This window comes from Globicephala melas, chromosome 3 (genome assembly GCF_963455315.2).
Source record: "Globicephala melas chromosome 3, mGloMel1.2, whole genome shotgun sequence".
Taxonomy (NCBI): Eukaryota; Metazoa; Chordata; class Mammalia; order Artiodactyla; family Delphinidae; genus Globicephala; species Globicephala melas.
In genome coordinates, this window is record NC_083316.1 from 169,290,918 (window position 1) to 169,318,709 (window position 27,792).

Genomic DNA, 27,792 nt, shown 5'->3' on the forward strand with positions numbered 1-27,792 from the left:
CTGGGAGATCACAGCCAAGGCCTTCCCCTGTCCCAGGCTGTTTTCTCATTTAAAATTGGGGATGAGCTCCAGACTTCTGTGGGGGCAAGGAGAAAGCCTGTGGGTAGCACTGTCGGGGGCAAAGGTGGGGAGGTGGGATGGAGTGGTTACTCATCCCAGTTTATCATACTTGGGGGATAAGTGTTAACCTCCTTTCTCCCTCTGCAAGGTGGATGGCCACCACCCACAGGGTCAACGGCGACAGGACAGCATGCGGTAAGAGCCCCTGTACTCCACATTGGGGGACCTCAACCCTCCCCCTGGGACTCAGGGTATGGGGTGGAGAAGAGACCTAGAACCAAGCTATGCCTTCGTGGTGTTGGGAGCCTACTGAGTGAGACAGAGCCAGACAGAGCTATTCCAAGTCCCATATAGTCAGGGCCATGGGAGTAGGAATCCTCTTCCTGGGAGGATTGGGAGGGCTCCCTGAAAGAGGGGAATTTGGAGCAGGCTTTGAAGGATGTGTAGGAGTTTGTCAAGTCTTGCTCATCTCTGACTGCACCCACTGTGCCTAGCCCAGAGTCAACTCAGATAATGGTAGGTAAGTCCACACCCTCCCCACCCACAGCCTCTGTTCTATTTTCTGATCCCCAGGACATATGAGCGGGATGCTCTGAGGAAAAAGTTTACACGAGCCCGAGATGTGGAGTCCTCTGACGAAGATGGCTATGACTGGGGACCGGCCACTGACCTGTGACCCCTCCCAGGTGGCCGGCTGGCCTGTCCTCCCTTTTTCTCCCTGAAGCTGAGACTCAGCTTCCCACACAGAACCTGGAAACCTGCCTCCCTCTGCCCGGTCTTTAATAAATGGAGTATTTTCACAGCACTGGCTTCTAGTGACTTCCAGGGACAAGGGGCCAGAGTAGGGTGCTGTCTTTCCTCCCTCAACCCCACAGACCCAGATCTGAGACTTTGCCCATTCAATAAGCTTTTAATTTTTTACATAAGAAAATAATATAGAACCAAGAAACTTTTGGGGCCCTGGCCAGCCGAGGAGGGTCCGCGGACGGAGTTCCGGGGCCGGCGGGGGCTAAGGCACAGTGGTGGGGGGAAGGTGGCCGGTCACAGGTACACCGGCTGCTCCTGGCCTGTGAGCAGGCGGTAGGTGGCAGCAGGCATCATCTTGATGTGGACCTAGGGGCGGAGAGGAGGCGGCAGCTGGAGGCGGCCTCCTCCCACTCAGACCCCGCCCACCCCACCCCCCCACCCCCCCACCCCCGCGCAGCGCACCTCAATGTGGGCCTCCGTGAGCAGCTCAATGATGCGGGCGTGGGGCGTGGCCACCACACTCTGCCCGTTGATCTCAATGATGCGGTGCCCCACGCGGACGCCCCCGCGCTCGGCAATGCCACCCCGGAGGAGGCTGCAGATCTGGGGGGACAGGAAGGGCCACGCTGCCCAGGGGGCCACGCCTGGGGCTGCCCACCCCCCACCGGGTCCGCGGGCTGGGGACTCACTATGCCGTCCTCCACGCAGAAGCCCAGCTGCTCGCGGACGTGGGGCCGGCGGATGATGGCCGTGGTGACCGGCGGGCAGTGGACGATGCTCAGGGTCACCAGCGTCTGAGACTTCACCTCCTGTACAGGATGGGGGCTGTTGGCCTGGCTGGGCCTCCGGGGGGGCTGCCAAACTTCCTGCTGGGCTGCAGCCCCTCCTGGGCCTGTTTACCCACTCATAAAATGGAACCTATAGATTCTACAAGACCCCTTGAGAAGTGGTTAAGAATGCAGGCCAGAGCTGGGTGGTCTTGGAGTCAGAGCTGTGCCACCTCTCACCTCCCTGGGCCTCAGCTTCCTCATGGTCAAAAGCAAGGTTCTAGCAGTGCCCACGAGGCAGGGTTACAAGCACTCAGTAACACACTGCGTGAACCGCGTCAGACTTGCCCTTCTGGCCTGGCCAGGCCCCTCCCCATCTCTGGACCTCAGTCTCCCCGTCTGGGCAACGAGGGTCAAGACTCAAGAATACGCTTGCTGCCTCATGGCACAGAGGACAGGCCTCGTGTTCCAATCCTGCTCCCGCACCAGAGTGGTGTCCCTGGACTTACCCTCTCTGAGCCTCGGTTTCCCAGAGTGCACGGGTGCGGGCAGGACTTGAAGCTCTACTTGCCCCTTCTGGACTGAGACACAGAGACCTGGCCTCGGGCTCACTTTCCCGGCCGCGTGGGGAGGGGGGGACTGCCATCTGGGGGGCCCTCGCAGGCCCTCTGCCCCGGCCACCCCGGAGGACTCACGCGGACGGCAGCCTGGCAGGCGGCCAGGGGCAGCCCCACCAGGCTGGCCCCGTTGATGGCGGTGATGCGGTCTCCAATGCTGAGGGCCCCTGAGCGCTCGGCGGGGCCCCCGTGCAGCAGGTTGGCGATGACGGCCGTGGGCAGCAAGGAACCCCAGCCCGACTCCACCAGGGCTACGCCCAGACCCTCACCCCGGCGTTTCTCGATGCACACCTGGGGGGTCACAGGTGGCGCTTGAGGGCTGCTTGGAGGAGGCAGGAGGAGGTGGGTGGGGGGCGCGGGAGGGCTTCAGGGCCACTTGGTGGGCCGGGGTGGGGGACCCACTTGCTCACCTCCCTGCAGTTCTCGCTATTGGAGAAGTGGTCGAGGTCCCCGTTGTGGAGGTGGCCGGGGCCCGTGGCACCCTGGCTCTGCTGGGAGCCCACCTGGCTGGGGTTGATCCCACTTTCCCGCAGGAACTGACTGTAGGCCACGGCGAAGGCCTGGCCGATGGCCTGGGCGATGAGCTGGGCCTGTGGGGTGAGCGGCACCTCTCTGGGGGTCCCACCCACCTCCTTCAGGTCCCCCCCAGCCACTGACATCCCTACTACCAGCCCATCCACACCCAAGTGGGACTGACCTGCCAGCTGCTGGCCGAGCATCTAGGGGGAGGGGAAGGGAGACAGGCCTGGGGCAGGGAGGGTTTGGGGAGACAGCTGCCAGTCTGAGGCTCTTACAGGAAGGCCTGGAATATATGGCTCAGGGCCTTCAGGAGGGTGAGGACGGAAGGACGCTGGGGTGACAGTGCGACCAGGTGGGGCTTTGGTGGAGAGCAGGGGCCACTGTGAGTTCCCCCTCGCCCTCAGGACACCCGGAGCCCGCTGCTCACGTCCTCTGAGTGGAAAACATGGCAGATCATCTTGTAGAGCCGGCGGCTGTGGGGCTGGGGTGCCGGCCGCCGGGCCAGCCGCCGCCGGGCCATGAGCACCAGGATGCTGCCGATGTCAGCGATGTAGGAGATGGTCTGCAGGGCGTGGTCCATCAGGGCCTCCTGGAGGGGGTGGGGAAACCAGGCTGGGTGGGCTGCGGGGGCCTCGCTCGGCAGTGGAGGCGCCCACGCCCCAGAGGCCAGGCCTGGGCCCCGTACCTGGGAGTCAGCCGTCAGAACCTTGACCCTCTTGGTGGAGACGAAGAGGTCTACCTCTGTCATTGGCTGGGTCTCCCCATCGGGGGCCTGTGGGGGGCGGGGTGGGACGTGGAAGCCCCCAAAGACCCAGACTCTGACCCGCCAGGCTCAGAGGGCCTCGGGGGACCCGGCCTGCAGCCCACCTACCCGCCCACCCACCTGCCGGCCCCTGGCTTCACCTTGACGCGGTCCATGGCCTCCTGGGCCTGCGCCATGCGCGTGCTGGGGGGCGGGTTTCGCTCAGACACCAGCTGGGTGGAGCCCAGGTATTTGGCCCCGAATATGACACCATCTAGGAGGTCTTCGTGGTCACAAGGGCCGGACGCTGAGGGCGACAGCAGAGACGGGTCAGCCCCCTAGAACCTCTGCCAGGCTCGTCCACCCCTGTGGGCTCTGCCCAGAGCCCTGAATGGTCTGGAAGCACAGAGAGTTCTGCCCCGCGGCTTGGCACTTGGAGCCACACACGCCTGCCCACGGCCCCAGAGCCACCCCATCAGCCAGAGCCACAGGTCAGTGGCTCGGCCCTCATGGATGTAGAGCCCTCCGTCAGTCTAGAGCTGGCTCTGCCCACAGCTCAAGGACTCCCGGGCAGAGGACGCGGTTTCAGGAGCAGGCTCTGTATCCAGAACCAGAGCCAGAAGCAGCTCTTGTGCCCACACCCAGCGCCGCCCTGTGTGGCTAGAATTCCAGGAGTCAGGCTAAAACCAGACAGTCCCACTCCTATTTCTAAAACCCTTGACATTATAGAACCATAGTCAACTCTGCTGGATGGTTCTGGAAGCCCAATCAATCTAGAGCCAGTCAGCTCTGCCCACTGCTCTAGGATTCTCTATCGGCCCAGGACCACAGACAACTCTACCCCGTGGTCATAGAACTGCCCAGACAGAGTAGAAAGGGGCAACTGTCCACATACCTCAGACTCTCCTACTGTCCAGAAACCCAGGTGGTTCCTGATCTGTGATTCTAGAACACCCTGACACGTCTCAAACCACAGAATTCTGCCTGGGATTTTAGAAACCAACACTGCTCCAGAATCACACTTTTCCACTACGTGATTCCAGAACGTCTTGATCAATGCAGCATTGGGAAGCTCCTCCTGTGGTTCCAGAACCCCCTCAGTAAGTCACAACTGCAGATGCACGGGGCAATTCCAAGAATGATCTGAACAATCCAACTCTGCTCATGGTTCTAGAATCCCCCCAACCCAGCCCAGAACCACAAAAAGCTTCGCCCCCATGGCTCTAGAATTCCCTGAGCAACCTAGAGCCAGACAGCAGTGCCAGTGATTCTAGAATATTCTAATCAATAGCTATTGCTTTTTGGAGAACCACAGGCCACAGGGAATGAAACCACATTCCAGTGAACTTAAAGGATAGCCAGTTCTGCCCACTGTCCTTCATGATCTAAGCATTCCAGAACAACAGATAACTCTGCTCTGGGTTCTAGAACTGCACCATCCAATATGGTAGCCACCAGGCACATGTGGGTATTGTGCACTTGAAATGTGGCTGGTCTGGACTTAGATGTGCTGTAAGTGTAAAATGCATGCCGGATTTAGAAACCCTCATAAAAAAAATGTAAAATTATAAACTGTTGATTGTATGTTGAAATAACATTTTAAATATATGGGCTTAATTTAAATGTTATTAAAGATAAAGATAAAAATGTTATAAAGATAATTAAAAAAGTGTTTGCTTTTTTAATGTGGATAACTAAAAAATTTCAAGTGACATGTGCCTCGAATTCTATTTCTGTTGTATAGCTGTAGAACTGTCTTGAATTGGACAGTTCTGCCCAGTTCTAGTACAGCTCCTAAAGGTCTAGAACCAGAGATAAATTCCATTCACTCCATGGTTCTAGAACTCCCCAGTCTAAGTAGAACCTGACAGCTCTGTTCATCATTCCAGAACACCCTCATCAGCTGAGGTCACTTTAATCTAGAACCACAGGCAAAATGCTAGGTCTGGAACTCTCTAGGTGAATCACAGCTCCACCCATGACTCTAGAACCTTCTTGGAACTACAAGTTCAAACCAGCTTCCTTTCCCACAACCACAGAACTTGTTCTTTGACCTAGAGCCTCAGATAGTGTGGGGGAGAATGTTCTAGAACATTCCAGGTGGCCAGAACGGGTACTTCTCATGCCTTGAGAGCAGATTGGCAAACTTTTCTGCAAAGGCCCAAACAGTAAATATTTTTTATTTTGTGGGCCAGATGGTCTCCATTGCAACTACTCAGTCTGGCCATTGTAATATGAAAGCTGCCACTGACAACACGCTAATGAACGGGCGTGACTCTGTCCCGATAAAACTTTATTTGCGGACACTGAAATCTGAATTGCCTATCGTTTTCACCTGTCAAGAAATGTTCTTCTTTCAAGTTTTTTCAACCATTTAAAAATGCATGGGGGCTTCCCTGGTGGCCCAGTGGTTAAGAATCTGCCTGGCAATACAGGGGACACAGGTTCGAGCCCTGGTCTGGGAAGATCCCACATGCCATGAAGCAACTAAGCGCGTGCACCACAACTACTGAGCCTGTGCTCTAGAGCCAGCGAGCCACAACTACTGAAGCCTGCGCGCCTAGAGCCCGTGCTCTGCAACAAGAGAAGCCACTGCAATGAGAAGCCCGTGCACCGCAATGAAGAGCAGCCCCTGCTCACCGCAACTAGAGGAAGCCCATGAGCAGCAATGAACACCCAACACAACCAAAAATAAATTTAAAAAAAATAATAAAATAAAATAAAAATAAAAATGCATGGGACTTCTCTGGCGGTCCAGTGGTTAGGACTCGCACTTCCACTGCAGGGGGGGCGCAGGTTCGAACCCTGGTTGGGGAACTAAGATCCCACATGCTGCACGGCATGGCAAAAAATAAATTAATTAATTAAAAAATAAATAAATAAAATGCAGAAGCCGTCTTAGCTCACAAAACATACCAGAAAGTCCACGGATGGTAATTTACCAACCCTTGCTCTAGAATCAAGTGCTACAATTTGCCAAGTCTGCCCTAACGCTCCCTATTCATTCTAGAACATTCTCAGGACTGTCTCTCTTCTTTCAGTTGTCTGGAATCTACTCGAACCCAACCTCAGAGTCTCTCTAGAAGCAACTCGTTACTGGCAAACTTTGTGCCAGGTTCTGGGAGCTTGAGTCGGGCTGTTCTGAAACCCCGAAGTCCCTGCGGCCAGGGTGGGCGGGACACTCACCCTCCTGGAGGGCAGGGTAGGAAGCCAGGGTCTCAGGGCTCTGGAAGAAGACAGAAGAGGGGTAGGCCTGAGTCCTCCTGTTTGGCTCCCAGCAGTGGAGCGGTCTGGGGGGGCGGGGTGGGTTCTACCTGGGCACTGGCAGGTGGCTCTTCAGAAGTGACCAGAGGTACTGTCTCCAGCCAGAGTTCTGGGGAGCTGCTTGAGCTCCTGCCCTCGTCCTGCTCGACAGAGGCTCCTTCTGCCCACTCCTGGGGGGCCATATCCCCCTCTGGGTCATCAGGGGGCTGCAACAGGCGAGGAGCAGGGTCCGGAGGTTCCTGAGGACCTGACTGGGAAGGAGGGCGTTCGTCTTGCTGCAAGAGGCTCAGCAAGTCTTCCCGGCCAGCCTCGGCGGACAAGAGCCCATGGGCATCGGTGATGTCCTGAGAGGCCAGGCCATGGCCAGTGGCAATGTGCAAGGGGCACGGGGGTCCGTCTGGGGACAGGCCCACCAGATCACCTGGCAGAGCTTCAAACTGTTGCAGCAGGTCCTGAATATTTAGCCCGTCAAGTTCCATCTGACTCAGGCTGCCGGGGCCTCCTGGTGCCGGGTCCCACGGGCAATCAGGGGTGAGGTCCTGAGAGGGTGAAAGTGTGTCCCTGGGCTCCTCCAAGTCCATGGCTGGAGGTCCTGGAGGGGGTTGGGAGGTTGTCAGGAATTCCATGCCTGGACCCTGGGCTCAAGCCAGCATCTGAAAGAGAGAATCAAAGATGAGATTTCCTGGCTTCCAATTTGGTACCAGGCTCTCACCTGGTATGTATTCATACAGAACACATAATTTAATCCCTATCATACCCCACAAGGAAGGTTCTGCTATGATCCTCATTTTACAGACGAGGAAACTGAGGTGCAGAATGAGCAGCTGCAAGGCTGTGGCTTCCCAGGCTCCAAACCCCGGGGGATTCCCCTGTACCCGTTGCTCCAGACCTCTCCCCATCCGTGGACCCTGTTCACCCCAGTCCTGGTTCTTCCAAGTCTTCCTCCCCGGAGATGTGGAGGCTGGAGACATACTCTGACTATATAGACCCGACCAGTGTAGGTCGCCGAGACGCAGAACTCAAGACCTCAGTCCAAGACTTGAGACTCAGAATTCCAGACTTAATACTACAGTTCCAAGATGCCAGAAAACGGACTCTCATCTCAAAACCTCCAATGCCACCCTCAAGATCGACCCCAGACTCAGACCCCAGACTGAGGTCCACTCAGACGCAACCTGAAGACACAACTCGAGCCTAAAGCTGAGTTAAGACCCCAGTCCTCTAGCGGACCCCAGACTCAAGACTTCAGACCCGTGACCTCAGGCGCTGGCTCCAGACCCCGCTCTGCTCCGCCGGCACACTCACTTCCCAAACCGAGGTGGCCTCAACCCGCGCGGCCCCCAGAACCCCGCTCCCTGGCTTGTCCGGTCCTGCCAGTCGCCGCCGCTCGCCAATTCCCGGACTGGGCGCTGGCAGATCTGTCCGCGCAGCACTCCTGGACCACTGGGCATGCGCACGCCCGCGGGGCTTGCTGGGAAATGTAGTTCTCTCAGCCAGCCTGGCCGCGCGGGGGCGTTAGATGTTGGGACCGTGAGTTCGAGTCTGGAACCTTCATTTACGCACAGTGAAAGCTCGGGCTGGCTTCTGAGCCAGTTTCCTGAACTGCAAAGTGCGGTTTAGAGCCACTGCTTGACTGCTACGGCTTTGCTCATTATTCCAAGGGATGGCAGATGGGAAGAAATAGGACTGGAAAATACTAAAGGAGCGTGAAAGGCGGACTCTTTCGACTCCAGGGACACCGGAAGCGACGAGGGGACCATATTGTAGACAGACCTCCGGTGTGGCACTCAGTAGGGCGGCCGCATGGCTCGCCTGGCTTAACTTTACCTCCCTAAACTTCCGGCTTCCTCAGTTGTAAACTGGGTATAATAATAGCACCTACCTCCTAATTAAACGAAATCGAGCTGGTTACAGATTTAGCAATAGATTTAGAAAATAATGAGCCTAATAATGGTGTTAACTTTTATTAGTTTTAGGTTTTCAGTAATTGCTCATTGACTAGAATCAAAGATGTATAAGTTGTGATACTTAAAGTAAGTGATAAGTAACTGAAGGGCAAGAAGTCAGACATCCTTTGGAAGTCGCCTCGTGCAGTACCTGGGGATATCTACAAAAGTTTAAAGAAATCACAATTAACATATGCTTACGGCCGGAATAATACATTTCCCATAAATCTTTAGGAGCCTACAACTCCCAAGCACCCCTCGGCCGCAGACGTCCTCCGGAAACGTGAACGTGCAGGCGGCCGGGATACGTCATGGCGGCCAGGCGCCTCTTAGGTGCTACGTGGAGCTCGGCCGGCTGGCGGGTTCGGGAGCTCCCGGACCCCGCCGCTTCTGTAAGACTCCATGTACGAGATTATGCCAAGAGACCGGGTGAGCTGGGTTAGGAGGGACCAAGATGAGAATGGTAGGGACATTGGGGAGTTGGTAGTGCGCAAGCGCTGGTTGAGGAGTCACGTCCTAGAGTCAGCGCGCAAGCGTAGAGGCTAAGCTGTTTGCGCAGGCGCAGTTTGAGGTACCTAGGGCGCGATTGGACTCAGTGCGCAGGCCCAAGTTTTTTTTTGTTTTTTTGTTTTTAATGTCGGGGCGGGGGTAGGAGTAGGTCATGGACTTGGGTCCCTGTGACGTTTCTGCTTCCAAATTAGTCACCTTTGGCAGGTTATCACCAGAAATTGGGGCCCATCTAAGTATTAAAACCAAAACAAGGTTATTTAAATTCTCTCTGGATACAGCCTTGCCCAATCTCCTTTGTTGTAAGGAGGGATTTGGCAGACGTGAGGTTTTAAAGACACAGAGCAGCCAGCGGAGGCTCTTTTTTCGTGAGATAAAGAGAAGGAATGAAAATGGGATTGAAGAGGAATGACTTGGTTTCTCTGAATATCAGTGTCATTTAATGCACTATCCGTGTCCCAGTTAAAATCATTTTGAATGCAGCAGACAGGGTCCAGCCAGGGCAGAAAGGGACGGCTGGCCTCCCGAGGGTGGAGCTGGGCTGAAATGATTCTCCCCCACCGTAGTCATTAAGGGAGGCAAAGGTGCTGTGGTCGGTGAGGCCCTGAAGGACCCAGAGGTGTGTACAGACCCCATCCGGCTCACCACGCACGCCATGGGTGTCAACATCTACAAGGAGGGCCAGGATGTGGTCCTGAAGCCGGATTCCGAGTACCCAGAGTGGTGAGTGTGCCAGGACTGGGTAAGGAGGGCCTGGCTAACCGAATCTGAGGATCCGGGAGGGCTTCCCTGGGGAGGTGGTGTGTGAGTCGACCTGAGTGGGTGGACAGAGCGTTAGAGGTGGGCAGGAACAGCCAGTGCACAGGCTCCAGGCAGAACTGCACCTGGTTTCTTAGTGGACCCCGGGAGGCAAGATGGAGAGTAGGGCGAGACAGGGCAGGAACTTGATGGAGCCCAGCTTTCAGGGGGCTGCAGGGGGAATTTTTGCTCTTGGCCCTGAGAGCAGTGGCAGGATGCAGAAGCTGTTGCCACGTGCCAATCCTTCAAGCTGGGGAAGGTTTAGAAAGGTTGAGCGAGTGGGTGGGGAGGCCTTACAGGTGGGCAGGCGGCACGGACAAAGGCCAGGAGGCAGAAGGTTTGGCGTGCGCCCACCTCAGATCCCAGCACCCTTGGGATAGGGGTGCTCCCTTGTTCCATGTCCTCAGGTTGGGGAGGGACTGCCCTGAGGTCAGGGGGTCTGGGGTGGGGGAGCCGCGGGGAAGGGGGCTGCTCTGCAACCCCGACTCTGCCCACTCCCCGTCAGGCTGTTCCAGATGAACGTGGGTCCCCCTAAGAATCTGGAGGAGCTGGACCCTGAGACCCGGGAGTACTGGCGGCTGCTGCGGAAACACAACATCTGGCGCCACAACCGGCTGAGCAAGAACCAGAAGTTCTAGCGGGAGAGGGACCAGAGCACCCTGACCCTCCAGTGACCTGGAGGAGATGCGGTGGGTCGGTGGGGGGGTACCTCCCCCAGCCCACCCCCTGGACTTTTTATTTTCTGGAAAAACAGACTTCTTCGAGAACAGAGGAGACTACCACCCTCATTGGGGTTACTGGGTGGCCCCTGCATTGAAGCTGAATCAGGGCCCTGGGGGCCAATAAAGACTTCTTGGGGCAATTGCTGGCAGGCTCCAGATGCCTCTGGGTGTTGTCGTATGTCAGGGCCAGGAGGGACTTGGGGGAGGCAGTGGGGAGGTGGGCACTTCAGACCCAGTGGTCCCATGGCCCAGCCTCCACCCTCAATGATTGCTGGGCGTCTGCAGGTCCATCTTCCCCTCCCGGCCTCACTGAGCTGCTCACCCTCATTCCTGGAATTCCTAGTGTTGCCCAAGAGGCCCCAACCTCCATCCTCGAGGGGGAGGGTTTTCTAGCCAAGCCGCTCTGGGTTGCACTGGACTCACACCTGAATCAAGTCATCCGGAGCAGAAGAGAGTCTTTGTGAGCTTCAGGAACTGAAATGTCCAGGGGTACGGTCTGACTTCAGGCACGGCTAGATCCAGGTGCTTCAGTATTCAGCTGTGGCTCTCCATCTCTGGGTCCTTTTAACTCCAGTGGGTAGTTCCCTCGGGGAGGAGTGGCTCCAGGGCTTCTAGCTGACACCCCCTATCCAGTTCACCAAGCCCAGCCAGAAGGAAGGGACTTCTCATTCCTTTCTGCCAGGGTCACAGGGGTTATCTTCATTTGCCAGTCACTTGAGCTGAGGGACCTGGGCCTACTCATCATTCTCCTTTCCATCCACCACCACTGGTGCCCACCAGATTGAAGGAAGCTGGAGGACACACACAGTGCCAGGACCACACTGCTTGGGGGGCTGGATCAGGGCCCTCTCGCCCTCCAGGCTCCTCCAGAGCTGGACAGGTAGGGCAGGGCAGGGTCCCCGAGGCTAATTCTGTCTGGTCCCAGGAAAATGAGGGCCCTCATCCTCTTAGGAGGACTCTGCCAGGCAGATTACCCCACACCTGCCCTCGCTGGTGGCCTGTTCTGGGCAGGCGGATCGTCCCAACCCTCCCATGGTTCCCCATGGCTCTCAGTAAAAACAGAAGTTGTCATGGCCACGGGCCTCCTCACTGTTCATCCAACGTGCCAAGCATGGTGCTGCCCCTGGGCCCTCTGCCTGCGCCGCTCTTCCCCCGGATGTTCTCAAGGCTCCCTCTTTCACCTCCAGGCCTTTGCTCTGATGTTGCCTTCTCATTGACGCCTCCCCTGACTACCCTATTAAATTGCAACCCTGCCACACATTCCTGATCGCCCTTCCTGGTTTTATTTTTCTCCCAAGCATTTACCACCAGCAGGTGTTCCATGTTCTACTTATTTTTAAAATCGTAGTTCTTGTCTCTCTCCCACTGGAGTGGCAGCTCCACTAGGGCAGAGGCCTTTCTCTGCTTTGTTCAGTCGTGTCCTTATCGTAAGTTGGATGGGTGGACGGATGACTGGATGGATGGCTGGCCTGGCTGCTGCAGTGTAGACAGCACACAGGCCATTGGGTTCACCTGAGGTTGGAGGTTGGAGGTTGGAGGTGAGCAGGCCAGCTGAGAGCCCCAGTGGGCAGGCGATCTGGGTGTGAGGACCTAGAAGTGAAATTCCTGGAATGTCCTGGTACCTGTGGTAGCTTCCTGGACAGAGCCTGGAGCGACTGGGGTGCTGCCCCCGACCAGAACATGGCACTCTCCTGTTCTGACCCTGGCTGCCCCATCCCTTAAGGAGGTGCCCTGTCATGTGGGCACTGGGCCAGCTCCAGGCAGCAGCGACATCCCATTCCTTGCCAGCTCCCCCCTCCCCCCAACCTGGAGTGCAGCTCAGCCCCGGGAAGGGTGGCCATGATGCCTTCGTGAGCAGGACCAACACCCCCCCATCCGAGCAGGTGGAGCCCCAGGACGGTCCTTGGAGGCTCCCGGGGGGGGCGGTGTTTTCCACCAAGTCAGGCCTCGGCTGTGGCGCATCTCAGGTGGGGTCAGCAGGGACGTGGTCAAGGACAGACTCTGGGCTGCAGGTGACAAATGTCTGCTCAAACTGACTTAAGCAGAAGAGGGAATCCACTGGCTCAAAGTGCAAAGTGTGGGCGGGGATGGGGTCCTGGGGAGGCCCCCCTTGTGGCTTGGGTTCCTCTGTGCTGAGCAGCCTCACTCTTCTGAGCAGATCCGTTTGCCCAGCGGCTCGTACTCTCCCAATTCCAAGGCCCGGGAGAAACAGAATTTCTTTTCCCAAATGGTTTCAACAAAAAGTCGTGGGCCTGACAGCACCCGTGTCCCCTGCAACGGCAGACGGATTCTTAACCACTGCGCCACCAGGGAAGCCCTGTGTGGTCAGTTTTTGACAAGACTTACTGATCTTACAGGTGTCACCCACCCCGCCCCCGCCAAGGCTCAGAACCCGTGTTCTAGATGGTGTGGATGGAGATGTTACCTGTTGCTCTGTGCAGTCATGGCCCCCAGCCCCATGTGGCCAGAACAGCTGAGGAGCGCAACATGTAATTTGTTGTCACCAGTTTGAACTTCCGAGCCACATGTGGCTGGTGGGGGGTCCCGGTGGACTGTTCCAGAAATCCGAGCTGGCCCCTCTGCTCCAGCCGGTCTCGCTGCCTCTTCTCTGACCGGGAAACTCCCAACTTGTCACCAGGCATCGTTGCCTCCGGTCACCTCTAGCTCCCTTGCTCTGCAAACCCGATACATCCCGAGCTTGGCCAGTCCTAGGGCTTCTGTAGCAGCTGTTCATTCCCCTTGAGGGGACAGTGGGGACAAAGCCCAAGCGGCTGGAATGAGCTGGGGATGAAAGAAGAGATGGTGGAAGCTGAGGCCATGTGGCCAGGGGCGGCCTCGGCAAGACAGGAAAACTTGTCTTCAGGCTAATGTACCCCAAAGTCACCCTGGGACCTGTGGAAGTGTCACCTCACGGGGCAGAGGAGACTTTGCAGGTGGGGTTGAGGCCCCTGAGACAGGGATGACCCTGGATTCCCCGAGGGGCCCAGTGTCATCACAGGGTCCTTATAAGAGGGAGGCGGGAGGGTCACAGAGAGACGGGAGATGATGCGCTGCTGGCTGTGAGGATGCAGGAGGGGCCCCGAGCCAGGGATGCGGCGCCTCTAGAAGCTGAAGGCGGGAACCAATGCTCCCCTGGAGGCTCCGGAAGGACCCGCCCTGCCCACACCTGTGAGACCCACACGGTAGGGGTGAGGAGGGGGTCCAGGCAGCTGGGGAGGGACCCTGCTCCCCCTGGGCAAGGCAGACCCTCTGCTGCCTGCAAAAAACAGTCTGGGGTGCCTGGGCAGGTGAGGGGCCAGGGTTCTCCCAGCTCCCGTGCCCTGGCTTTGGGTCGGAAGAAAAGCCAGCAATGACCACCTGACCAGGGGTGGCAGGGCAGCTGAAAAGGGGACCGGTGTGGCCGATGTCCTAGCACCGCCCTCCCCAGCCACCTGTCGGCACTGGCCCGGGCCTACAGGGTCAGCTCAGCCACACCCTCTCCCTTGCCCCTGCGCCGGGCCACGAGGAGCCCCCACTGAGCTCCCGGCGTGGACCCCACTGACAGGTCCTCATCTCTCCCAGGAAGGACATGGGCGCACCTGGCATCAGCCCCGCCCCCACCCGCAGAGTCGGCAGGGGCCTCCAAGGGAGCTGCGGGGACTGCGCTGAAGGTACCCAAGTGTGCTGGCTTTCAGGAAGCCCCCACACCCAGCTCTCACGCCAACACTGCCGGGGCCCAAGTGTCAGGAGGCCCCACTTGGGGCCATGGGAAGCCCACCCTGCCTGGGAGAGGCCAGGGGTCTGCCATCCCCTCCCATCCCCCAACCCAGGGCAGGATGATGAACTTCAGCACAGGCAGGCTCCCAGCGCTGCGACACAAAACCTGGGATTCTGATAAACCAAGGCCCCAGACCACGCTGGCCCGACACGCTTTATTCAACCCCACCCACAGGAGCCTCCCTCGGGGCCGCAGCCTCTGTGGAGGGGCCTTCCTGGGGCCCGTGATGGCCTGGCCCCCGGCAGTGTCACTGCGGCCTCCGCAGTGCAGCGGCCGCAGTCCTCAGGGCTTTGTGCTTTGACTGGACTAGGAAGGATGCAGTCAGCCCAACCTCCTGGGCCAGAGTCCTTGGAGGGAGTGGGCAGCGAGTCCCAGCCCCGAGGGGCTCCCACTGCCACTGTCACCCCGCCGGGCAGGCCACGGCAGCCCACGGTGTCTGGCCCGATGAGGCAGCGACCCAGGCTCCCCCGCCCCCCCGACAGTAACGGCCGCGCGTGTGGCAGGGCTGGGACAGGACTGGCGGGCCCTGGGGCTGCACCGGCCCGGGGTTCGTGTCTCCAGGCGATGGAGGGGCTGGGGGCCACCCCAAGGGCATTCCTGGGGCTGAGGGAAGGGGGCTGGCCCGGGGTCCACTCAGGGTAGCAGAAGCTCCCCTGGCCAGGGGCACTTGCTGCAGGGGGGGACAGCGTGACTCTGACCGCCTCCAAACCCCATGCTCCACAGAGGCCGCTGCCCAGGACTGGCCAGGAAACGCGCCTGGGATGGGGATGCAGAAGCCCCAGGTGGTGGGAGGCCCCACACCTGCCAGATCAGCGCCACTGTCCCTGTTCTATGAGGTGAGACTGAGGCCTGGAGGTCAGCCGATGGCAGCGCTGGCCTGGAGCCTGGCCCGAGTCCGGCCGTGAGCAGTTAGTTCTCTGTCCGCGGCGCTGACCATCAGGCTGGGCCGGGCTGCAGACAGTGAGGTCTTCAGGCACTGAGGCCTGAGTTCCCATCCGTGTGCAACAGACAGAAGGTTAAGCAGCTACGTGGACATCGGCCTCACCTCTACCATGAGTTTTACTGAAGGAAAATGTCCGGGTTGTGCCATTTGCTCTTGGGAGCGCTGTGCCCGCCGGGTGGGCCCTGGGGAGCCATCCTGCATCCCCTTCTGGAAGGGCTGATGGGCGGTCCGGGATACCGTCCCTCATGTGTGCAGGTCGGGAGGGGAGACAGTTCCACAAATGTTTCTCCAGCCCCGCGGGGAGCCTCGCAGGCGGCCCAGTGGCAGCTGTCCTGTGCGAGAGGTCCAGGGCAGCAGCCACGGGGACCAGGCTGGCCCGAGTTCAGTGTGGAGCCATGACCCCGAGGAGGGGCAGACATGGGGGGTCCATCAGGCGAGAGGCCGTGCTTCAGCCATGTCCCCGTGGCCCAGGGGAGGGGACACGCCTGGGCAGGGTGAGGGCCGAGTCTGCAGGTGGCCCCATGTGGGAGGGCAGGCGGGTGGGGCCCGTGCAGGGACAGAGAGGGCACCATCCGTGCCTGGCAGGCCGTCCTCCTTGAAGACAGGTGCTCTCGGGAGGCGCCCGGCCCAGCACTGCTGCCACTGGCACAAGGCAGGCCCCAGGGACCCGGACCACCCCTCACCCGTGGTCGCTGCCCGCGCGAGCTGGAGCTGGGACCCGGCCAGTGCCTGCTCTACACGTGCTCCATCTCCTGGTCCTGGTCGGGCCCCTCCTCCTGGTCCCCGTCGTCCTCATCCCCGTCAGCGCCCGCCCTGCCCAGTGGCGCCTCGCCGTCCCGGGCCAGCTCCTCCACGTGAGCCAGCATGTCGGCCATCAGTGCCTCCTCCAGCCGCTTGCGGACCTGCTGCACCAGTTCCTCCTGCCTCCTGCGGACACAGGAAGACCTGCTGGCCAGGGCACGTCCATCTCTGGGGAGACGGGGGCGCTGCAAGCGCCCCGTCCAGACAGACGCCCCCGCTCCCGCCCCCGGCCCCAGCACAGCCCCCAGGCCCTCCCCAAATCAGCGCCGCTGAGAGGGCAGCTGCCGGCCCGGGCCAAGGACCCCTGTCCCCTCCCTGCCGCCTCTAAGGTGCCCCCCTCAGCACGTGGACCTGACTCTGTGCCTGTCGCTCCCCTCCACCGGCCACGAGTCCCTCCTCCCAGCAGGACCACAGCCACTGCCACTGCTGGACCTGACACCTACGGTTCCCACCTCACTGACTTTCTATTTCTGCAAGTTGTGCTTTAAAGATCTGCTTGGACTTTTCAGACAGTCGTGCTCTTTTCCTGCCCTTTCCCTAGGGATGAGCCCTGTGCATACACGTATGTGAACATGCACGCGTGTATGTGTGCATGCACGTGTACATGCATATGTGTACGTGTTTGTGCATACGTGCAGTGTATGTACACACGTGTGTACCTCTGTGTGTGTGTGTGTGTGTACACATGTGTGTGGTCTCACCGCCGTGTCCTCGCCTCTCTCGGGGCACAGGGCTGCCCTCTCGCACCCACCTGGCTTTTACCTGCAGTGCCAAGACTGCCCCCCACAGCACTCCAGGTGCAGCTGCTCTGCCATCCAGCCCCTCCGCCTTCTCCCAACCTCAGCTGTGCACTGATGTTTCAAAGCTGAACACCACGCATGTTCTACCCTCTCAGCACCTCTAGATGTTTCCTGCCCAGGAGCCACTTCCAACCACCTTCCAGGAGGCCCTCCCAGACAGCTCTACCCACACCTGGACACCACCCACAGGGTCCTGGCCAAGCACAGGCCCAGCATCCAGGGCCCGGGACGTGCTCTGCTTCCCCTCAGCCCACCCTGCCCGGTCCTGCATGTGCCAGCGCCCCCTGACCCAGGGCCTCACAGCCCACGTGCAGTCCTGCTCAGGGGAGCCATCGCAGGGCCAAGAGCCCTGTCCTCTCCCGCCCCTGCAGGCTGCCCCACCCCCCAGGCGCCCGCCTGTCTGAACTGAGCCCTCCCCCAGCCACTTCCACATCACACCTGGATACTGGCGTGGGGGGGGTGGGACGCTACCTGATGTCCTCATCGGTCACCATGAAGGCCTTGCAGAGCGGCTGGGCTGTGTTGAGCCACACCCCGGGGTTCTTCTCCACGGCGGCTGAGAGCTGCCCGGTGATGGGCATGGTGCTGGTGTGCAGGGCGCTGGCAATGGCCGAGAGCAGCGTCTCATCCGTGCAGCCGGGACCCACGCCTGCCGGGCAAGGGAGGGTGGTCGCTGCGGGCACCAGCCTTGCCCCCTCAGCCCCGATTTCATTCTGAACCTCCCTTTACAGCAGGCCCTGCCCGGTCCTGCGTGTGCCAGGGCCTCACAGCCCACGGGCAGTCCCACTCAGGGGAGCCGTCGCAGGGCCAGGAGCCCTGTTCCCCCAGACGTCTTCCTGTCTGAATCGAGCCCTCCCTGGCCATTTCCATGTCACACCCGGATGCTGGAAGGGGGCGGTCACTCCACGACATACAGGGAGACAACTACCCTCTCAGGGACAGCAGGGATGCTTTTATGGCGCGGCAGGGAAACCAGACCCCCGAGTGTTTTCAGGACCCCGTGACCAGACGCGGCCCCAGCGTCAGGTGCAGCCCAGCTGGCCCCAGGTTGGGGGAGCACGGGCCTCATCCCTCCTCCATCTCCCCCTTGCCCCCTGCAGGGGGTCACCTTGCAAGCCCTTGGGGAGGTCCATGGTCTTCACGAGCTCCTCCGCGATGTCAAAGGCATTCAAGCCGCTCAGCTTCTTCTCCCAGAAGAGCTGCCGCCACACAGACAGACGTCAGGCCGACGGGACGGCCAGGCCACCTGCTCCCACAGCAGGCGACCCTAGGCGGCCAGGATGGGGGTCTCAGTGTGACCTCTGACCCCCACACTTGCTGGGGCTGCTCGCGCCCCGGGGTCCTCACAGGGCAGAGAAACCCCAAGCCCTGCTTCCGGCAGGACGAAGACCCAGGACGTCAGATGCGCCATCGGACAGTCTGTGGCTCCCCTTCACCCTGGAGTTGGGGGTTGGGAGGTCCAACCTCCACCCCGGGCTGAGCCACGGGCCCAGGGCAACAGCCCTGGCCGACCCCTGTCACAGCCCGAACAAGCGCTGTCCGTGGGCACCGCCTGGTGCAGACAGGGGACCCAGGAGCCCCCGGACGGGCAACAAGCTCACACCCTCAAGTGCACCTCCAGACTCTGGGGAGGGGGGCGACAGGCAGCCCCACAGGTTTCTGACCTCTTACCTAGAGGGCTCCAACCCAAATGGAACAGCACCCAGGGCGGCTGGCCATGGCGGGGCCCATGTCCTGCAGGGTCCCTGAGCGTCTCCCCCTCTGATGGCCATGGCCCCCTGCCCTGGCCTAGCACCTCCACACCCCGCTATCTACCGGGCGTTTGTAAAGATGCGTGAAAACGCGGCTAAGGCTCAGTTTTTGGAAAACAGATCACAAAACTGCATTTGTGGGATCTTTTCAATCTGTTCAAGACAGCAGCCGGCCCGAGGAGGCCCCGCATACGCGTGTCGGGTGCTGGTGCCCGCGGGACCGTGCCCCGGGGTGACGGCTCCTGACCGCGGCGCTGGGGCCCCGGGCCTGCGGACTCAGCTCTAAAGAGTGGACCAAGTGCTGGAGCTCACCTGCCGGGGCTGCTCCACAGCCTTCTGGGGGTCGCTCTTCACCTTGTTGCTGGGGTGGTTGGTGATCTTGGTCACTGGCTGCTTGAAGATGGATGCCGTCTGCCTGACCGGGAGGGCCGTGTTCAGGTCGGGCTTGCCCTGCAGGGTCGGGCAGGGTCCTCAGCGGGCTTTCCCCGTCAGCGAGAAAGCCGTGCCCCACAAGGGGCTTCGGGGAACAGGCCCCAGTCACCAACACACCCCGTGGCACCCACGGATCCAGAGGCAACGCCAAGCCCAGGCCCAGCCGCTTCGCTGCCCTCGGTGCGGCCGCAGCGGGGAGTCCGTACACACACCTGCTCTCTCTCATCCCCCCACCCCGCCCTTCTCACCTCCCGCGCCTCGTTCTCCGCAGAGAACGGGACTGGGGGCGCCCTGGCCACCTCTGTTCTGCAGTCGGGGCAGGGAACAAAGTCCCCCGAACATGCGTCCATCAAAGACCCACAGACACACTGGTCACCAGGCACCCAAGTGTGGACCAGAGTTGAGCCGCCTCCCAGGCCCCGTGCCCGAGCCTCTCCTGGGGACAGATGATGGGCGGTTTCCTGTCTTCTTTCTGCTTTTCCACAGCTGCTGAGCTCCCCACAGTGAGTAGCTAGGCCTCTAACTCCAGGACGGTGGGTGAGCCCTACCCAGCAGCGGTCAGCGTGGGCTCACCTTGACCTGGCTCGGGGAGTCATAGCGCACCCGCTGCCGGCTCTTGTTCATCTTGCCCATCAGCATCTTGCCCGTGCGGAAGTCGAAGGTGCTCAGGTCCATGGAGCCGCCCAGGTAGCGCGCCAGCTGGGGCTTGCTCCGGAACTTCTTCCCGCTCGGGCTGCAGACACAGCGCGGTCAGCGGAGGGGGGAGCCGGGAGGGGGGCGCCAGGCCAAGCCGGTCCACCCTCTCCCCAGCGCAGCAGATGCTGAGGCCGAGAGCAGGGATGGACGCCCCGACCTTCGGAAGGATGGGGCCCAGCCCTGGGAGCCTGGCTGGAGTTTCTGGAACATTCCAGAAGCAGAATCTGGCCATGTTCTCGAGAAAAGACCCAAGGATAGCAGGTCCATTACAGCATTATGGACCTGTCCTGGGGGGACTGGGCTGTAAAACCTCAGTTTTGGGGCTCTTTGGGCACCAAAGAGCTGCCCAGGCGAGACCTGCTGGGAAAGCCTGAAACCTGGCTGTGAAGCTCTGCCATCCTGCTCACCCCACGGACCAGCTCAGCGGACTCGCCTTTCTAGAAAAAGCTAACGCCAACCTCTAGCTGCAGTGCAGACTCAGAGCTCATGCTACAGGTGACCAGAACGGGACCCAGTGAGCACTAATAATGACACGTCCCTGGGCACGGGGACTCCTGCAGCCACTTTGGGAAACAGTCTGGTAGCTCCTCTAATGGTTAAACAGCAATTCCACCCCTAAGTATCCAAGAGAAATCAAAACACATGTCGACATAATAACTTACACCTAATTACTCACAGCAGCATGACTCTCTGGGCAGAGTGAAAACAGCCCAGATGTCCCTCCACACATGGGAGCATCACTCAGCCACAAAAAGGAGAGAAGCCCTGACACTCGCTACAACGTGGACAGACCTTGAGAACATGATGCTCAGTGAGAGAAGCCAGACACAGAAGGACACACAGTGTGTGATTCCACTGATGGGAAACGTCCAGAACAGGCAAATCCAGAGACAGAGAGTGGGTTCCTGGCTGTCAGGGACTGGGGCTTCTCTTTGGGGTTATGGAATGTTCTGGAATTAGTGGTGATGGTTGCACAGCCCTGAATGTACTAGAAACCAGTGAGCGGCACACATGATCCTCCAGCAGGCCTGGCACCCGTCTAGGACGTCCCTGTCACTCTCCATCTGAGGCTAACGAGGGCCTGCACTTTGCTGATCTCCCCTGAGAGCCTCTAGGCTGAGCCTGAATTCAAGCCAGCACACGCCCGCCCCCTCCAGGTGTCCCTGGGCACTGCGGACAAGTGGCAAAAGTGTGAAGAGTGGAACCCCTTCCAGCCCCACCAGGGCCTCACCTGGGTCAGGGCCAGCCCCACCACCTTGGGTTCTGAGACCCCCGTGGACTCTTCTGGAAGATCCATTTTTCCGTTATGCTCTGTGCTGGCTGACGTGAACAGGGTCCACGTGCCTGGAGCAGCGGAAAGGACCCTGAGTCCCGACTCTGGCTCCAACTATGGCCACAAAGAGGGCCAGGACCCTGACAAGCACTCGCCAGCACTTCTTGGCCTCCAGTCACCCCACCTGCTGCTGTTCTGCTTTAAAAAATGCATGAGGACAGGGAAACAGAAACGCAGAACTGTAGACTAGGGGCTGGGGAGCAGGGCTAAGGGCAGAGATAGTTAAAGGTCTAGGGCTCTTCTGGGGGGAGGAAAAGGCTCTAACTTTGACCGTGGTGGTGGGTGCTGCTACCTGTGAATTGTACGCTTTACACGGGTGAACAGTATGGCATGTGACTCCTACCTCAATGAAGCTGTCACAAAAGTGAACGCAAGACAGAGAGTGGATGGGGGCTACGAGGAGCTGGGGAGTTAATGGACACAGGGCTCATTTTGGGGTGATGAGAACGTTCCGGAACTAGAGAGTGGTGATGGGTGCATGAAAACTGCTGAACTGGACACTTTTAAAGACTGAATCGTATGGAATGTGAACTATATCTCAATTTTAAAAACAGGTTTTGCAGATCTGTATTGGGACAGAAAAATGAGCTGTTTTATCCAATAAAAGAAAAAAACTTCTGCAGTAAAACCACAGGTGTAGAACAAAAATGAGCACTGCGGTCTTTCTAGGGAAACAGGCCTACCCGGTGGAGTAGACAGGTAGCCAGAAGCCTGGTGGCCCTCGGCTGAGTCGGTTAGGACCCTGAAGCATTGGGGCCGTCATGGGGATGGAGCCAGCACCAAGCGCGGAGCCCAGGGCCTGGGCCGGATGCAGGGCTGTATGAGCCGTGATGAGTGAGTGTTGACCCCAGGCCTATAAGGAGGCTTGTAACCCGAGATGCCCAGTGAGGCCCAAACAGCAAGATGAAGCTGGTTCTGGCCAAGCTGAGCCCGCTGCCCAAGGAAGGGGGGTCAACCTGCCGAGCACTTCCTGCTTTCCTGAGTATTTGCACCTTTAAAATGACCTCTGGGGTCTTCCCTGGTGGCGCAGTGATTAAGAGTCTGCCTGCCAATGCAGGGGACACGGGCTCGAGCCCTGGTCCGGGAAGATCCCACATGCCACGGAGCAACTAAGCCCATGCGCCACAACTACAGAGCCTGCGCTGTAGAGCCCACGAGCCACAACTACTGGGCCCGCGTGCCACAACTACTGAAGCCCACACACCTACAGCCCATGCTCCACAACGAGAAGCCAATGCAATGAGAAGCCCACACACAGCAACGAAGAGTAGCCCCGCTCGACGCAACTAAAGAAACCCCGCGTGCAGCAACGAAGACCCAATGCAGCCAAAAATAAATAAATAAATAAATTTATTTATTTAAAAAAAAAAAAAAAGAGCTCTGGGACTTCCCTGGTGGTCCAGTGGTTTAAGCCTCCACGCTCCCAAGGCAGGAGGCGTGAGTTCTATCCCTTGTCAGGGAACTAGGATCCTGCATGCTGCAATGGTGCAGCCAAAAAAAAAAAAAAGCTCTGGAAAGTCCTCTCTATTCCACACACCCCAAAGAATGACGCTAACTTCCAAGTCCTCAACTTCTTGCCTGGATTGTAAATGTCAGGCAGGGAGATGATTTTTCCAAAGAAAATGCTCGGCTGTAACCAGATGCTCCACCACCATCTCCCAGTCCTGAGGGCCAGGTCACCAAGCTGGAGGGGTGTGTGGGTGAGTCCTACAGAACTGTCTGTGAGGTCGCTCCACCTCTCCTGCAAAGAACACACTGGCTCTCTCCCACTCTCTGGACTAGCAAACCAAGGTTCCACATCCCTAGGGGCAGGGCTAAGATCCAAGGACAGGTCTGTCTGACTCAACAGCACCGGAGATCTGCTTTCCCTCTGCATTAAGGAACCAGGAAGGGACTTCCCTAGTGGTCCAGCGGTTAAGACTCCGCGCTCCGGGCTTCCCTGGTGGCGCAGTGGTTGAGAGTCCGCCTGACGATGCAGGGGACACAGGTTCGTGCCCCGGTCCGGGAAGATCCCACATGCCGCGGAGCGGCTAGGCCCGTGAGCCATGGCCGCTGAGCCTGTGCGTCCGGAGCCTGTGCTCCGCAACGGGAGAGGCCACAACAGTGAGAGGCCCGCGCACCGGGGGAAAAAAAAAAAAAACTCCGCGCTCCCAATGCAGGGGGTCCAGGTTCAATCCCTGCTCAGGGAACTAGATACTTATCCCTCAAGTAAAAGATCCCACATGCCACAACTACAGATCGCGCAAGCAGCAACGAAGATTCCATGTGCCGCAACTAAGACCTGGCGCAGCCAAATAAATAAATATTAAAAAAAAAAAAAAAAAAAAGAGAGAGAACCAGGGAAATCCATCTGTGCTCCCTGCCTAGACACCTGGCTCGGCATCAGGTGGTGAGAAGGCCAAGGGCCCACATTCCAGAAAAGATATCACATCCCCCCCAGACCTCCGACCTGCTGGGACAGGGTAGGTCATCCACACCAGAGACCTGGGAGTGGCACTGGACCCCGCACCCTGCATCCTGTCTCAGGCCCTCACCTCTCATTGGAGCCGTGGGAAAACTGAAATTCCATCTGTCCAGCCCCAGTTTGGAGCTGTTCCCTACCACCAGACCCCTATGCTCGGGGGCGGGGCCTTGGAGCGGGGTCCCACTTGATGGAAGCCCGGAGAGGTTCCCAGGCAGGTGGGGACAAGAGGTGAGGCGATGACAGGCTGAGGCCCTCTAGCCACGCTGGCCCCGGTTCAGCTCCTGAGCCTCCTCACAGGCTGCTGGCGCTGCCTGGACCCTCCTCCTGGCCCCACTGCCAGGGCTCACCTCTGTGCTGCCTCCCCAGACAAGCCCTCACTGACCCGCACCCAGCTCGACCAGGCACTCCCATCAATCTGCCCCTCACAGACCCCCACATCTCTCTGCATATGTCATCACCTGTTAACTATGAAAGCAACGGGGTGATGGCTGGGGCACCAGCTGTCACCCAGGAGGGGAGGGCCCAGGTCTCACTCCCAGCTGAATGGCCAGGACACCCAGCATGTGCTGCAGAGGCATCTGTTAAATTAACAAAGGACTAGAGTAACAGAGACCTGCCTCATTCTTCAGACCTAAAAGGAAGAAGTGAGAACACCAGTGCGCTCAGAATTAAATGAGGGGCGGTGGTGAGAGGCCTCTTCACGCACCCAGAAGGAAGCTTCTCTAAACAGCCAGCGAGGGAGTGACGTCACAGACAGCCGCAGTGAGGGGGAATACACACGTTTCCCTAAAAGATGATCATAACCCCACTATTTCATGCTTGACATTACGAGAGGGGCAGCCAATTACAGTACACACTGGAGGGCCACCAGCACTCTTTGGACACTAGAACCTGAGCTTGTCCTGGATGAGCTGCCATCCTTACCCTGCTCACTTCCTTCACTCCTCCCAAAGCGAGGACAGCAAAGGCCCAGGACCTGCTGCACACCCCCCAACACCTGGCAGGCATTCAACACGTGGCAGGTGTCCCGCCTGCTTTTCTTTTGTCAGGGTCCTAAAGCAAAGGGGAGGGAGCCATCAAGCCTGGCTCAGAAACAAAAGCATCTTCCACCAATCAAGAGGGAAAAAAAAAAAGAAAAGGAAGGAAAAGGCAAACAGCAGGTGGTTGACGGTCTGAGGCTGGGCTTCCAGCCGCCTACTGATTCTGTTTCACTGGGGGTGGGGGGGTCCCTGCCACCTTTCTCGGGCCAAGGGCAGCCCTCCCTCCAGTTTGGGTGAGAGAAGCTCACAAAGGCCGCGTCCCCGGTCTGGCGACTGGAGAGGCCACTACCCACGGTGCCCAAGGATGGGGGAGGGGCGGCTCTTAAAAGACACGCAGCTCCAGGACCAGGCCACCCTGTGAAGGGCCCAGAAACCTGCATCTCTAGGCAGCCCTCCCTGGTCCCCCAGAGGGAACCCTGCTCCCTGAAACCCGGGATCCCCACCCGACCCAGACTGCGCGCGGCCCCAGGAGCGCCCCACGAGAACCAAAGGGACAGCCCAGCCCCCACCCCCGCCTCCCAGCGGCATCTGGCCCGTGCCGGGGTGCCCCTTGCCCAGCCGGCCGCTTCGCCGCGGCCGCCGAACAAAGGCCGCCGCCAACCGGCCGGTCCCAGGACCATGCGGCAGCGGGGGGGAGCGCAAGCACACTGAGCGAAGGCTTCGCCGGGCACGCACGCGCACTGGGCTCGGGCCCGCCGGGCACGCACGCGCACTGGGCCAAGCGCCCGCCGCGCGCCGGCACGCACGCACGCATGCACGCACAACGCACGCACGCACAACGCACGCGCGGGGCCCAGGCCGCGGCCCGGGTCGGGGCGCCCAGGCCGCCGCAGAGGCCGCTGGGAGACGCCCGTTGGGGCCCTGCCCGGCCGGCACGTTCATTCACCTATAGTAAAAGACATCCCTGTGGCCGGCCGACAGCCCCGACCTTCTGGGCACTTCTTCCCTCTCCCAGCCCTGCGGGAGCGCCGGGCACTCCCACCTCTTCCGCTCCATCGCGCCCGGCTCCTCGACCCGCCGCCGCCGCTGCCGCCCGGACCCCCGCTCGCCGCCGCCGCCTCAGCTGCCTCCACCGCTGCCGCCGCCACTTGCCGCGGCTGTTCCGGCCCGTGGGCCTCCGCCCTCCGCCCCAAGCCGGGCGCGCGCCGGCTTTGCCGCCCTTTCGGCCCCCTCCCCGCGCTCGCCAGCCCCCGCTCGGGGGGCCCGCTCCGCCCACCCGCCCGCGCGCGGGGGCCCCGTGCTGCGCAGGCGCCGCACAGGTCCCGCCCCGCCCGTGGCCTCAGGCCCCGCCCCTCGGCGGCGGCGCCAATCAGCGCGCGGCCTGAAGGTGGGGCCTGCGGCGGCGCGCGGCTCCTCCGCTCCGCGCCTGCGCCCTGGCCCGCCCGCAAGTGGCTGGTGGCCCCTGCTTGCCGCTGCGCTGTCCGCCTTGGTCTCTCCCGCGTCTCCTCCGAGGCCTGTGTCCCGGGATGCCCGTTCAGTGCCGCACCGCCATCCCGCCGCTTCCCTGGTCTCGTCACTGGCATCCGCGTTTAGGGTCATTGTCGGTGACCACCCACCTCCACACCCCAAGGCCCACCCGACGCTTTAATGACATCTCAGAATCGGCCCCCTTTTCCTGCCTCCTCCTTAGTCCAGCCGCTTTCTGTCTCCTGGGGCTCCAGGCCCTTACTTGGGAATCTCCCGCCCCACCTTGTGTCCCCTCTCCCTCCCGCAGGCCCTCTCCTGCCTACCCTGCTCCCCCAGGGCAGAGCCTGGCCGGCCCAGGTCAAGTACTTAAGAAAAGACTGCTGAGTGAGTGGCCTTAGCTGTGGGCAGTGCCAGGTGCGGGCTGGGCCTCCCGACGGGCCTGTCCTGGCGTCGGGTCCCTGGGGGAGGGGGAGGCTGCGGGTGGGAAGGCCCTGGGCTCCCCCGAGGGCAGCAGGCCTGGGCCGCGCACCTGGAGCTCCCTGCAGGTGTCTTCGCAGCCTTGGGGCCCCCCAGGTCCCTGCTCTAGTTGGAGGCGGGGCTTGGGCGGGACGCCGAAGACCATGGCCCGCAGGTGTCACTTGTTTATTTATATTAAGTCCCCGGGTAAGTGTAACTTCTCAATTCCTTAACGTCCCTTTCCCTCCTGCGTTCCCCAAGGGGTAGCTGGGCTGCTCTCCCACAGACAAAGGGCATAGTGGCCGGGAGGCACCCTGATCGGCGAGCGGTCACCCCATTACAAAGCTGGTTCGGGGCACTGTATGCCTGCGTGCAGGTCAGGCCCAAACCCAGTGCTCCAGGACCTGGCCTTCCACAGAGAGCAGTACTGGTCGCTGTTGTGTTTTCTCCCAGTGTGTGCGATTTCGTTTTAATTTAAAAATCAAAGTTGCAAAGATAGACGCGTGCATTGTAATCAGTGAAAGCACGTGAAGACTCTTAAAGGAAAAAGTTGTCAGCCTTCCTGTGACAGGAGACCCCAGCACCACTCCAGCCCTGCTTTTACTTCTCTTGGGTGCACACCCAGAGCTGGAATCACTGGCGATCCTACATTTTAATTTTTTGTTTTTGTTCATTTTTTGAGAAGGGCAAAACATTAATATATTTTTTGTAACTTTTATACAGTTTTCAAAGTGTGCTTTCCATTTACAGTTATTACCAAATATTGGCAATATTGCTCATGTCCTACAGTACATCCCTGAGCCAATCTTACACCCAACAGTTTGTACCTCCCACCCCCAACCCCTATCTTGCCCCTCTCCCCCTCCGCTGGTAACCACTAGTTTGTTCTCTATATCTGTGAGTCTGCTTCTTTTTTGTTGCTGTATTTTTTAGATTCCATAGATGACCAGGATCATACAGTATTTATCTTTGTCTGACTTATTTCACTTAGTGTAATACCTTCCAAATCCCTCCATGTTGATGCAAATGGAAAAATTTCCTTTTTTATAGGTAATATTCTATTATATATATGTACCACATCTTTATCCATTCATCTGTTACTGGACACTTAGGTTGCTTCCGTGTCTTTGCTATTGTAAATAGTGCTGCTCTGAACACTGGGGTGCATGTACCTTTTTGAATTAGTGTTTTTGCTTCTTTTGGATATATACCCAGGAGTGGAA

General features: G+C 59.3%; 4 protein-coding genes across 6 annotated transcripts in view; 2 read left to right on the plus strand and 2 right to left on the minus strand.

Moving 5' to 3' along the window:
- TJP3 (tight junction protein 3) overlaps positions 1–852 on the plus strand; it is a 29,422-nt gene extending 28,570 nt beyond the window's left edge. Inside the window, exons 20-21 of the mRNA XM_070045119.1 lie at positions 209–255; positions 634–852. Of these exons, the coding sequence (XP_069901220.1) occupies positions 209–255; positions 634–736 (150 nt within the window). The 3' untranslated portion in view covers positions 737–852. The remainder of the gene's footprint in view (positions 1–208; positions 256–633) is intronic.
- Positions 853–956: 104 nt separating this feature from the next.
- On the minus strand, positions 957–8,162 carry APBA3 (amyloid beta precursor protein binding family A member 3). Its single transcript, XM_030845665.3, has 11 exons — positions 8,022–8,162; positions 6,767–7,369; positions 6,639–6,678; positions 3,614–3,759; positions 3,396–3,482; positions 3,138–3,299; positions 2,602–2,781; positions 2,270–2,482; positions 1,497–1,616; positions 1,270–1,410; positions 957–1,173 (listed from the first exon to the last, which is right to left on the minus strand). The coding sequence occupies exons 2-11, from the start codon at positions 7,340–7,342 to the stop codon at positions 1,102–1,104; spliced, it is 1,737 nt and encodes a 578-aa protein (XP_030701525.1). The 5' UTR covers positions 7,343–7,369; positions 8,022–8,162; the 3' UTR covers positions 957–1,101.
- A 781-nt stretch (positions 8,163–8,943) lies between these two features.
- Positions 8,944–10,847, plus strand: MRPL54 (mitochondrial ribosomal protein L54). Its single transcript, XM_030845679.2, has 3 exons — positions 8,944–9,091; positions 9,736–9,892; positions 10,473–10,847. Exons 1-3 carry the CDS (start codon positions 8,974–8,976, stop codon positions 10,603–10,605), a joined length of 408 nt encoding a protein of 135 aa, XP_030701539.1. The 5' UTR covers positions 8,944–8,973; the 3' UTR covers positions 10,606–10,847.
- A 3,689-nt stretch (positions 10,848–14,536) lies between these two features.
- On the minus strand, positions 14,537–25,919 carry MBD3 (methyl-CpG binding domain protein 3). 3 transcript variants are annotated; one of them, XM_030845674.3, is made up of 6 exons: positions 25,593–25,919; positions 19,747–19,906; positions 19,054–19,152; positions 18,099–18,189; positions 17,462–17,639; positions 14,537–16,316 (listed from the first exon to the last, which is right to left on the minus strand). In XM_030845674.3, exons 1-6 carry the CDS (start codon positions 25,700–25,702, stop codon positions 16,124–16,126), a joined length of 831 nt encoding a protein of 276 aa, XP_030701534.1. In that variant the 5' UTR covers positions 25,703–25,919; the 3' UTR covers positions 14,537–16,123. The 3 variants fall into 3 exon arrangements, with proteins under 3 accessions (XP_030701534.1, XP_030701532.1, XP_030701535.1); XM_030845672.3 differs by having other exon boundaries at positions 14,542–16,316; positions 19,054–19,191; positions 25,593–25,912; XM_030845675.3 differs by having other exon boundaries at positions 14,544–16,316; positions 19,054–19,191; positions 25,689–25,908.
- Positions 25,920–27,792: the final 1,873 nt, after the last annotated feature.